The following is an 11,812-nucleotide window of genomic DNA, read 5'->3' on the forward strand; positions in this document are numbered from 1 at the left end:
GGAGGCTGCAAATGGTCGTAAAGGCAGGTTGGGGGGGGGCAAGTACCCAAAATGCAATCATATGGCAGTGGGGGGGGAAGGCTGGGTGTCAAAATTTTGAATCTGGGTTGTAAGTATGGTTTTCTGGAACTGTCATAATTCCAAATGGCCACTAAGCAATCAGTTGTAAGTCAAAGGGCATCTGGAGTACAATTTTTCTCAACCTGGGCAACTGTTAAGATGGTGGGGCTGCCCCAAAGAAGAGGGAGTCAAGCTCTTCTCCAAAGCACCTGAAGGCAGGACAAGAAGCAACGGATGGAAACTCATCAAGGAGAGAAGCAACCTGGAACTAAGGAGAAACTTCCTGACAGTCAGAACAATTAACCAGTGGAACCACCTGCCTCCAGAAGCGGTGAATGCTCCAACACTGGACGTTTTTAAGAAGAGACTGGACAGCCATTTGTCTGAAATGGTATAGGGTTTCCTGCCTGAGCAGGGGGTTGGACTAGATGACCTCTAAGGTCGCTTCCAACTCTGTTATTCTATTATCCTTCCTTCCTTCCTCCCTCCCTCCCTCCCTCCCTTTCCTTCCCTCCCTCCCTCCCTTCTCCAACACTGGAAGTTTTGAAGAAGAGACTGGACAGCCATTTGTCTGAAATGGTATAGGGTTTTCTGCCTGAGCAGGGGGTTGGACTAGATGGCCTCTAAGGTCCCTTCCAACTTTATCATCATCATCATCATCTCCCAGATTCTGGGAGTTGAAGTCCACCGTCTGAAAAGTTGCCCAGGTTGAGAAACACCAAACTAAGAGATGAGCAAAACTAACCATCTGACAATATTTAATGCTGGCTAGTGGGTGTAGTTGGCAACCCTCAATCTTGCCATGCCAAAACTAGAAGAAAAACACCCAGTTTTGAGACGAACCTTCAGGATTTGCTGCGCCCGTTCGGAGAGCTTCACTTCATTCTCTTCAACCTGGAAGCAAAACAAAACAACAGCTTTCAATTCTGGTTTAGGGATGAAAATCCTGCATTCAACGTTGGGTGTTCTGTTCTCCATCCTGGAAGCCCCTCTCTGCAAGCTGGCAACTTAACCCCCTTGCAATGCCATTTAGAAGAAAGAGATCAAGACTTTAAGGGCCTCAAATACTTAAGCAAAAATACAATATAATAAATATAATATAATAAATATCATGTCATGTTGTATCACATATCATATATATAATAACAATATAACAATATAACATAATATAATAGCATATATCGTATATATGATAGATACGATACGATACAATAGAATATAATAAATATAATATATCATATAATATATAACATATAACATAACAATATAAACAGAAAGTGAGCCAGTTTGGGGTAGCAGTTAAAGGCACCAGGCTAGAAACCAGGTGGATGGTGAGTTCAAATCCTGCCTTAGGCGTGAAAGGCAGGTGGATAACTTTGGGCCAATCACCTGGAGGGGGTAAGTTCTAGTCCCGCCTTATGCATGAAAGGCAGGTGGATAGCTTTGGGCCAATCACCTGGAGACAGTGAGTTCTAGTCCCGCCTTAAGCATGAAAGGCAGGTGAATAACTTTGGGCCAATCACCTGGAGGTGGTGAGTTCTAGTCCTGCCTCAGGCATGGAAGCCCTAGGCTGGCTGAAATCCCCCTAAGAAAACCGCAGGGACCACTCAAGGCCGTCGTTAGGAATCAAGACTGACTCAGCGGCACCGAAATCAATCAATCAAAACAAACATAAAATATGGTGTGATGGTGTTTTTTCTTTGCACAAAGCACACTTCTAAACTAAAAAAAAGGCCCTTATTTGGGATAAGGGCGCCGTATTTTGTCGAGCCCAGACTCTCCACCTCAGCCGCCCGCAGCCCCATCAGCACTTCCTCGCGGCTCTTGGCTCTTATCTGACCCACCGTGCCTGGAAAAATATCAAAGGAACACACGCTCCCAAGAGACAGAATTCACCCTTTTGTGTTTTCCGCGACCTGCAAACCGTCACAAAAGAACATTTTTTTTTTCCCTCCTGGCTTTTGGACCGGCTTAGAAAAACAGCTCCGTAATCTGTTTTCTACATTCATTTTGCAAAGGAAGGGAGGGGGGGGAGTAGTAGTCAAGGTCCACTTACCAGCCAAGACGCCGATCTTGGGATCACCCCGGTGAGGATGATGTAGCTGGATTCTGTGCTGAGGCTGCCATCTGCAGGAGGATGGAAAGGGAGGGGCTGAGTGGCTGGACCCCCTCTGAAGGCAGCCCTACTGTGGGGGTCCTTGGTGGTCTCGGAGCGGGGTGGTGGTTTTGCGAGACATTTCGCTAACCAACTAGATCAGTGGTTCTCAATCTTTCTAATGCCGCGACCCCATAATACAGTTCCCCATGTTGTGGTGAACCCCAACCATTTATACATCACCGGGTGCCAGGGGCGTGGCCAAAGAATAGGGGAAAAAATGGCGGACAGCCTTGTTTGGCGACCCCCATGAAATGGTCGTTCGACCCCAAATGGGGTCCCGACCCACAGGTGGAGAACCACTGCACTAGGCAATGCCATCAGTGGCAGAAGGGGGGAGGAGCCCATCAAGGGGTTGGTCTGATGGTTGTCAGCAGTGGGGTGGCAGCCTTATTGGATTGGGTAGGGTGGTTTTCTTTTTGCAAGCTGCCCAGAGTCACTGTGAGTGGCGGCCATCTAAGCTTTCAAAATAGGTAATAAAATAAAATATATAAAAGAAAAGAAAAGCAGTGCTAGAAGGGAATGGGGTTGGGGGGGAAGAGGAGGAGGAGGAGGAGGAGGAGGAGGAAGAGGGAAAAAAAGGACTGTGGGTCGTTGGTGCTCTCTGAGCTTGGTTGTGTTCTTGCAAGACGTTTTGTTAACCAACTAGGTAATGCCATCAATGGTAGAAGGGTGTGGAGTTTGGAGAGAGAGAAGGAGGAGGAGGAGGAGGAGGAGGAGGAGGAGGAGGAGGAGGAGGAGGAGGAGGAGGAGGAGGAGGAGGAGGAGGAAAAAACAAACTATGGGTCCTTGGTGCTCTGAGCTTGGTTGTGTTCTTGCAAGACATTTCGTTAACCAACTAGGTAATGCCATCAATGGTAGAAGGGTATGGAGTTTGGAGAGAGAGGAGGAGGAGGAGGAGGAGGAGGAGGAGGAGGAGGAGGAGGAGGAGGAGGAGGAGGAGGGAGGAGGAGGAGGAGGAAAAAACAAACTATGGGTCCTTGGTGCTCTGAGCTTGGTTGTGTTTTTGCAAGACATTTCGTTAACCAACTAGGTAATGCCATCAATGGTAGAAGGGTATGGAGTTTGCAGAGAGGGGGGGGAGGGAGGGAGAGAGAGAGAGAGAGAGAGAAGGAGGAGGAGGAGGAGGAGGAGGAGAAGGAAAAAACGGACTATGGGTCCTTGGTGCTCTGAGCTTGGTTGTGTTTTTGCAAGTCATTTCGTTAACCAACTAGGTAATACCATCAGTGGTAGAAGGGTGTGTAGTTTGCAGAGGGAGGAGGAGGAGGAGAAGGAAGAGGAGGAGGAGGAGGTGGTGGTGGTGGGGAAAAAAAAGGACTGTGGGATCCTTGGTGCTCTCTGGGTGGTTTCCTTGCAGACGTTTCATGGCCCAGCTAGGTAACATCATCAGTGCTAGAAGGTAATGGTGAGGGAGGAGGAGGAGGAGGAGGAGGAGGAGGAGGAGGAGGAGGAGGAGGAGGAGGAGGAGGAGGAGGAGGAGGAGGAGGAAAAAAGGGACTGTGGCATCCTGGGTTCTCTCTGAGCTGGGCGGTCTCCTCGCAGACGTTTCATGGCCCAGCTCGGTAACACCATCAGTCCCAGTGCAAGCGAACCACCCAGCCCAGAGGGGACCAAGGACCCCCCCCATTTCACACCACCCCCTTCGGCCCGCTTGGAGAGCCATCCTGAAAGTTAAAACGAGGCTCGTTTCTCCCCGCAGAACCTTTTTCCTTCACGAGAATCTGCGACGTCAGGAAGGATTCGGAGAAGACCACCGAGCCCAGGCAGCCTCTCCCGGTCAGCAGGTCAGGGATGTCGTACGCAGCCATGGACACCTGCAGCCAAGCAGGAGGAAAGGGCATTAGAGGCAGTCCTCGACTTACGACCACAAGGGAGCCCGAACTCTCCGTGGCTCAGTGAGACGGTCGCGGAGTGAGCTTTGCCCCACTTGATCACCTTCCCTGCCGCAACTGCGAAGCAACACCCTGCCGTTGTCAAGTTAGTAACAAGGTTGTTTAGAGGAGCCGGCTCCCCCACCGACCTCGCTTACGAAAAGGTCGCAAAAGGGGACACGGCGACCGTCGTAAACACGAGTCAGTTGCCAAGGGCCTGGATTTTAATGCTGCACGGGTGATTTAAGGGTGGCAAACGGTTCCGAGGCATGTTTTTTTCAGTGCCGTCGTAACCTGAAACCGTCACAAAGCGGACTACAGCTCCCGACTTACAAGAGTTCCTTTCGTGACCGTTCAAAGTTACAACGGCATGGAGAAAAGGGACTTGCGGTCCTTGACCTGCAGCCACAGTGGAAGCCAACGTTTCCGTCGCTAAGCGAGACGGTTGTCGTTTTGCCCCATTTTGTGACCTGTCCCCGCCAGAGCCGTTTTAAGTGAATCGCTGCAGTGATTAAATTAGTCACACGGCTGTTTAAGTGCCTCCGGTTTCGCCCGCGGTCCAAGATTGCAAGGAAAAACGCCCCTCGGCGTGTTTTCAAATGTAGGTCATTCTGCAGCCGGCAGAAAAAATACTCACGGTTTTAACCAGGTACAGGCTGTCTTTGTTATCCACGGGAATAATTCTGCAGGGGAAGAAAGTAAGATTTTAGGACGCTGTCGTTGCAGGGCGAGCCAGATCACGGGGCGCGTCTCCCACATGCAACCCCAATGGCGTAAGTTGGGCAGAAATAAAGAAAAAAAAAACAACTTTTAGCATTGGAAAGTAGAATAGAACTAGAACTCGCCGTCTCCTGGCGACTGGCCAAAGACACCCAGATGACTTGTACGCCTAAGGTTGAACTATAACTCACCATCTCCTGGTGACTGGCCTCAAGTCACCCAATCAGTTTCCGGGCCTAAGGCCGAACTAGAACTCACCATCTCCCATTTTTTAGCTCACCGCTATACCAAACTGGGTCTTTTTTGCCTTGCTTTCCAGAAAACTAGGAAAGGTCCTTTCTCATGATTCCCATGCTTCTTTTTCTGTCTGTGGGACGAGAATGCTAACCCTTTTTACATGACAGTTGCCTCCTCTATAATAATACTAATACTAATAATAATAATAGTAATGAGGTCATCTAGTCCAACCCCCTGCTCAGACAGGAAATCCTATACCATTTCAGAGAATAGAACAGAACAGAACAGAATAGAATAGAAATAGAATTAATAGAATAGAATAGAATAGAATAGAATAGAATAGAATAGAATAGAAATAGAATTAATAGAATAGAATAGAAATAAAAATGGAATAGACTGGAATGGAATGGGAATAGAATAGAATAGAATAGAAATAAGAATGGAATGGAATGGAATGGAATGGAATAGAATAGAATAGAATAGAATAGAAATAGAATTAATAGGATAGGATGGAATGGAATGGAATGGAATGGAATAGAGTAGAGTAGAATGGAATGGAATAGAATAGAAATAAGAATGGAATAGAATAGAATAGAATAGAATGGAATGGAATAGAATAGAACAGAATTAGAATAGAATAGAAATAAGAATGGAATAGAATAGAAATAGAATTAATAGAATAGAATAGAATAGAATTAATAGGAACAGAATAGAAATAGAATTAATAGAATAGGAATAGAACAGAAGAGTTGGAAGGGACCCCGGAGGTCATCTAGTCCAACCCCCTGCTCAGGCAGGAAACCCTGGCCTATACCATTTCAGACAAATGCTTGTCCAGTCTCTTCTTAAAAACTCCCAACGTTGGCGCATTCCCAACTTCTGGAAGCAACTTCTGGAGACCCTATCTGATGTATATAAGGTCTCCTGCTTGAGCAGGGGGCTGGACTAGAAGACCTCCAAGGTCCCTTCCAGCTCTACTCTGATTCTGATTCTGCTCTCCAGCTCTCCCTTCTGTCTGCCAAGGCCTTTCTTCTTCCCGCAGACATGGCAGTGGCTTTCTGGATCTGCTCTACCCCAAAGGGCTCTTGTGGGTTTTCAGCCCACGAGGAAAAGCTTCCGACGGACTCAGCTTCTCTCTCTTCCGTACGTGTGTCCTCCCTCCCACCCCGTTCTTTCCCGGGCTCCCTCTCTTCTCTCACGCATGATTAAGCACAACAGGTGTGTTTGCAGGGCGCTCCTTTCCAACGAGAGACTCCGGGGGTCAAAAGTGCTGCCCCCAGAAGCAGACAAGCAACATAAACAGCCAAGCAGATGTGATAATTTGCCCTCCGCAACCTGGATCTTCATGCAGAGAATACTGAATATTGCCTTATGCTAGACTGGCAGCTCAAAAAACAAATCTCTGCCCGCCTCAACTGCTGCTTGCTTTATGCCCCTCGGGGACGAGGGCTGGCCAAGGCCCAGGATGTGCAGAAAAAGGTTAATCGTGATGCTTTCGTTTTCCATTACGCCAGTGGTTCTCAACCTTTTTAATGCCGCAACCCCCCCCCAACCGGTCGTAAGTCGAGGACTACTCAACCGGTCGTAAGTCAAGGACTACTCAACTGGTGAAGCACCGTTTGCAGAATGGGACTTTTGGCGGGCTCAGCAGGACAGAGACAGCCTGGACAATTCCTATTGGCTTTTGAAAGCCAATAGAATGAGACTCTATTCAAGAGAGTCTATTCTATTGGCTTTCAGAAGCCAATAGAATAAAAGGGAGTAGCACAGCTAAAGAAAAGGGGGGGAAATGGCGGACTGCGTTGTTTGGCGACCCCCGTGAAATGGTCATTCGACCCCAAATGGGGTCCCGACCCACAGGGTGAGAACCACTGCATTAAGCCATTTGAGCTTGAACTTTGTATCATGGTTTAGCATTGTTATGTCGGAATGTAAACAGAATCTTCTCTGTTCCCGTGAAAGGCAGTTTGGCCTAGTGGTTAAGATACAGGCCTCGAAACTGGGAGGCAGTGAGTTCTAGTCCCGCCTTAGGCATGAAAGCCAGCTGGGTGACTTGGGCCAATCACCAGGAGACGCTGGGTTCTAGTCCCGCCTTAGGTATGAAAGCTGGGTGGGTGACTTTGGACCAATTACTAGGAGACGGTGAGTTCTAGTCCCGCCTTAGGTATGAAAGCTGGGTGGGTGACTTTGGACCAATTACTAGGAGACGGTGAGTTCTAGTCCCGCCTTGGGCATGAAAGCCACCTGGGTGACTTGGGCCAATCACTAGGAGACGGTGAGTTCTAGTCCTGCCTTAGGTATGAAAGCTGGCTGGGTGACTTTGGACCAATTACTAGGAGACGGTGAGTTCTAGTCCCGCCTTAGGTATGAAAGCTGGGTGGGTGACTTTGGACCAATTACTAGGAGACGGTGAGTTCTAGTCCCGCCTTAGGTATGAAAGCTGGGTGGGTGACTTTGGACCAATTACTAGGAGACGGTGAGTTCTAGTCCCGCCTTGGGCATAAAAGCCACCTGGGTGACTTGGGCCAATCACTAGGAGACGGTGAGTTCTAGTCCCGCCTTGGGCATGAAAGCTAGCTGGGTGACTGTGGGCCAGTCACCAGGAGATGGTGAGTTATAGTCCCGCCTTAAGCATGAAAACCAGCTGGGTGACTTGGGCCAATCACCAGGAGACGGTGAGTTCTAGTCCCACCTTAGGCATTAAAGCTGACTGGGTGACTCTCTCTCTCAGCCCAGTCCACCTTACAGGGCTGTGGTTGTGGGCAAAATAGGTTCCAGTCCCGCCTTAGGCCTGAAAGCTACCTGGACCAGTCCCTGTTTCTCAGCCCAACCCACCTCGCAGGATCGTTGCTGTGGGAAAATAGGAGGCAGGAGTCTTTACGTAGATTTAGATATATACAAAATGGCGGGATAAAAAAAAAATCTAATCATGATAATGGCAACAAACATGACTACAGGCTCTCACATCAAACAGCTTCAACCCGAAGAGAAGGGAAGCACTCACCTCCCTTGCTTGTTCACAGCCTGAATCCAGAAATCTATCTTGGTGCTGTACAAAATAAGGAGAAATTGAAAAAAAAAAAGAGGAAAATAAATGAAACGCTGAAGTTAAGCGGATTCTCCTGTTAAAACTAAACGTCATGTTTTACAGGCCAATCGGAGGAACAAACCACAGGTAGTCCTCGATTTACGACCACAGTGGAGCCCAAAATTTCTGTTGCTTAGCGAGACAGGTCATTCCGTGAATTTTGCCCCGTTTCTTCCCATGGTTATTAAGTGAGTCACTGGAGTTGTTAATAACGCGGTTGCTAAGTCGCTTTCCCCTTGACTTTGCTGGCCGGAAGATCGCCAAAGGGGGTCTCGTGACCCCGGGGATGCTGCCACGGTCGTTAAGTATGATCCTGTGGCCATGTCTCCAAATTTTGATCACGTGATTTCAGGGAGGCCACATCGGTCGTTAAGTGTGAAAAACGGTCCCAAGTCCTTTCGATGGCATTGTAACTGAACGGTCACTAAACAAACTATTTGTAGTGCAGAGAATTCAAGGAGAGTCATTCCATGTTTTCAAAAAATTCATCCCGGCATGAACCGATTGATTACGCTTAGGGGCCCTCAACCTGTGGGCCCACTAACGAGCCATGGCCATGGGGCCGTGGGAAGGCACAGCCAGTGCACGCATGTGTGTGACTCACCCCCCACATTCACGTACCGCCACTGCAAGCGTCCCTCGGTGCTAGCACCGTCCTCTCTGAGTGTCCCGCTGGCACTAGCGCCAGCTTGAGCATCCCGCTGGCGTTAGCGCCACCCCACTCCGAGTGCCCTGCCAGCACTAGCGCCACTTTGAACATCCCGCCAGTGTTAGCGCCACACCACCAAGAGTCCCACTGGCAGTAGTGCCGCCCCAAGCGTTCCACCAGTGCTAGCACTGCACTGCCCTGAGCGTCCCTCCGGCACTAGCGCCACACCAAGCATCTCGCCACTGCTGGCGCTGCCCTGCAGCAAGCATCCCGCCGGTGCTAGCGCTGCCCATTTGTGGCACTCACACTCATGTGGCCGTTTGCGCATCCCTGCGTGTTTGCACACGGCCCTTTTCCTGGTGTGCATGCACTCACATAACACTGCCGATGTCAATGCTGCCAACTGTTGTGGTTCCGGCTAATGAAACATTCCAAAGAACTTCCAGGCATTTATTTTCCTAAAAGTCTTTTATTGTTACAAAATGTCGGCACAGGCACAAGGGAGGGATGCTAGGATCTAAGTTCTCTTCCTCTGAGCAGTTAAATTATCAGCATGTTCCCTCCCTAAATTAGCCATCATATCTCACATTATCCAATTCCCGGGCTTTACCCCCAATCCCCCTTCTGCTCTGTATTAACCCTATAATTACCAGACAATTCTGCATATTGTCAAAAGCAAGAATATACAATATTTGCAGCGTTGACACTAACATCAGATGTTCTTGCTTTGACAACATATGGAGATGCAGCCCTTTTCTTTCTTATGCTTTACTCTTAGAGTCAGAATTAGATACTGGGGGGGGGGAGAGAGGAGGAATGTGCATGGTAGTTAGTTAGACATAACAATATTGTAACAGTGTGTGAACCCAGGGTTTTTGAAATAAGAGATGATAAGGAATGGCCGGGGTGGAGAACTGGAGGGGAAGCCTGCATTTCAAACTAATTGGAGAATGTGATTTATGACCGCTAATTGGAGGAGGAAATTGTGCTTTGATGTTATGTGCTCAGGGGAAGGGAATTCAGATTTTGGCTCCGCTTATGTATGTGCTGATGCTATGCCACTCGAATAAAGATCCTTTACGGTAAACGATGCCTCGAAGTTCTTTGAAGAGTTTCATCTGTCAGAACCACGACATTAAGCCAAAATCTGAATTTGCGGGCCGCCAAACCAAAAAAGTTGGGGACTTCTGGGTCTCTACACAATCCCAGTTGTGTAGAAAAACGCTAAGAATGACAAAACGGAGAGACGTACCGTAGTGGAGTTTTAAAGCAGGAAAGTCCAAAGGCCTCGAGCATCTTGAAAAACACTTTCTCGGCTCCTTCTTTCGCCTGAGAAGAGAAAGGGATGAGGGGAGGAAAAAAAAAAATCAAACCCAATCCAGGCTATTCTCCCAAAAATTACACACAGGCACATCAGACAGGGGAATGAAGCAGGTTGCACCGCAGAGGTGGCCCTTGACGTACAACCAAAATTGAGCCCAAGGCTTCTGTTGCTAAGCAAGACAGTTGTGCAGGGACTCACGCCTCATTTTGCCACCTTTTTCCCCAATAGTTGTTAAGGGACCTTGTCATGCCTCCATCGGAGCCTGAATCTGCGGAGGAAAATCAGCTGGAACGGGACCCTACGGAGGCAGAGGGACAGGGGTCTGTAGCTTCAGAGGAATGTGGGGAAGAGTAGGCCGAGGCAGGCCAGGGCCCTTCAGGAGTGGGACAGGATGGAGAGACAGAGTTCAGGCAATGAGCAAGGGCCACCCCCACCCGATCCTAGAGCACGGAGAGTGGAGAGGAGGAGGGAACAACGCAGGCCGGCTCAACTACTTGGGAGGAGAGCGTCCTGCCCCTCTCCACAAGGCACACCTGGAGACTGAGACTTAAGGAGACGCTGTGGGGAGAGGCATTTGTCGGGAACAAACACTGATTCTTTGGAGTTTTGTGTGTGTTGTTGCTGATCTCTTGTTCTGTGTTGTGATTTCTGCTTGGAAACCCGGAAACTCTGACCCTTGGACTGGCTGACAACGCTGCTTGGATGTTCAAAGACCTCGGATTGTATTTTGGCTTCTTTTCTGAAACTGCTCAAACAAGCTTGTATTCACACAGAATTGGATCCTATTTTGGATGTATGTGTCATTCCTTGTTATCTCTGGGGCCTTGAGTAAATTCCTCTCCTAATCAGACTGTGTGTGAAACTACTTGCAGCCAGAGGCGGCCGAAGGTGTATGTGTCTTCCTGTGTTTGGTGGCTTGCCAGAAACGTGGGAGCATTTGGGGAAAATTTGGAGCAATTAAAGGGCAGTTTGGATTGCCAGCTGACTGCATGGCCTCGGTCATCACAAATCATGCAGTTGTTCAGCGAATCCAGCTTCCTCTGTTGACTTTGCTCGCCAGACAGTGGCAAAAGGGGATCACGTGACCCCGGGGGGGACGCTGCAACCGTCGTAAGTACAAGCCAGTTGCCAAGTGTCTGAATTCTGATCATGGGTCCACGGGGAGGTTGAAATAGCACGTGTGAAACTTTTTCTCTTTTCCTCAGTGCCGCCGTGACTTTGAACGGTCCCTAAATGAACCGCTGTTAAGTCGAGGACTACCTGGACCGAAGGCTAATCGCAAGCTTTCCGTTTTGAAAAAAAAAAGAAAAACACACACCCTGGTAACATTGGACGTTTTTGAAAAGGTCTCTATGCCGGCCAGGACAGCCTCCACCACCGCGAAATAGATCTGAGATAAGAGTTTGCTAAAAAGAAAGAAAGAAAAGAAAAGAAAAAAAAAAGAAATGCAACATTAGTGACGAAAGTTATTTTAAGATTTTTTAACCTCGCACAATCCCAAGTTCCTTTACAGCAGTGGTGGCGAACCTATGGCACGGGTGCCAGAGGTGGCACTCGGAGCCCTCTCTGTGGGCACACACACCATCGCCCCAGCCCCGCCTCCTCCCACGGCCCCCTCCTCACCAGCAGCCCCCCCCCGGAGGAGAGTCACCCCTGGGCATGGCCAACGTGAAGCAGCGCAGCCAAGGACATGGTAGCCAGGCAGCGG

The 11,812-nt window shown here is 48.9% G+C and overlaps 1 protein-coding gene across 2 annotated transcripts in view; it reads right to left on the reverse strand.

Moving 5' to 3' along the window:
* The window catches only part of DNAAF9 (dynein axonemal assembly factor 9), a 113,623-nt gene that overhangs the window by 68,848 nt on the left and 32,963 nt on the right, over window positions 1-11,812 (reverse strand). For both annotated transcript variants that reach the window (XM_039368364.1, XM_039368363.1), the window contains exons 13-19: window positions 11,423-11,510; window positions 10,033-10,109; window positions 8,048-8,092; window positions 4,724-4,769; window positions 3,918-4,029; window positions 2,117-2,187; window positions 904-954 (exon numbers count right to left, since the gene is read on the reverse strand). In XM_039368364.1, the coding sequence (XP_039224298.1) occupies window positions 904-954; window positions 2,117-2,187; window positions 3,918-4,029; window positions 4,724-4,769; window positions 8,048-8,092; window positions 10,033-10,109; window positions 11,423-11,510 (490 nt within the window). The remainder of the gene's footprint in view (window positions 1-903; window positions 955-2,116; window positions 2,188-3,917; window positions 4,030-4,723; window positions 4,770-8,047; window positions 8,093-10,032; window positions 10,110-11,422; window positions 11,511-11,812) is intronic.

This window comes from Crotalus tigris, unplaced genomic scaffold (assembly GCF_016545835.1).
Source record: "Crotalus tigris isolate CLP2741 ecotype Arizona unplaced genomic scaffold, ASM1654583v1 scf7180000020772.1195989, whole genome shotgun sequence".
NCBI classification, from domain to species: Eukaryota; Metazoa; Chordata; class Lepidosauria; order Squamata; family Viperidae; genus Crotalus; species Crotalus tigris.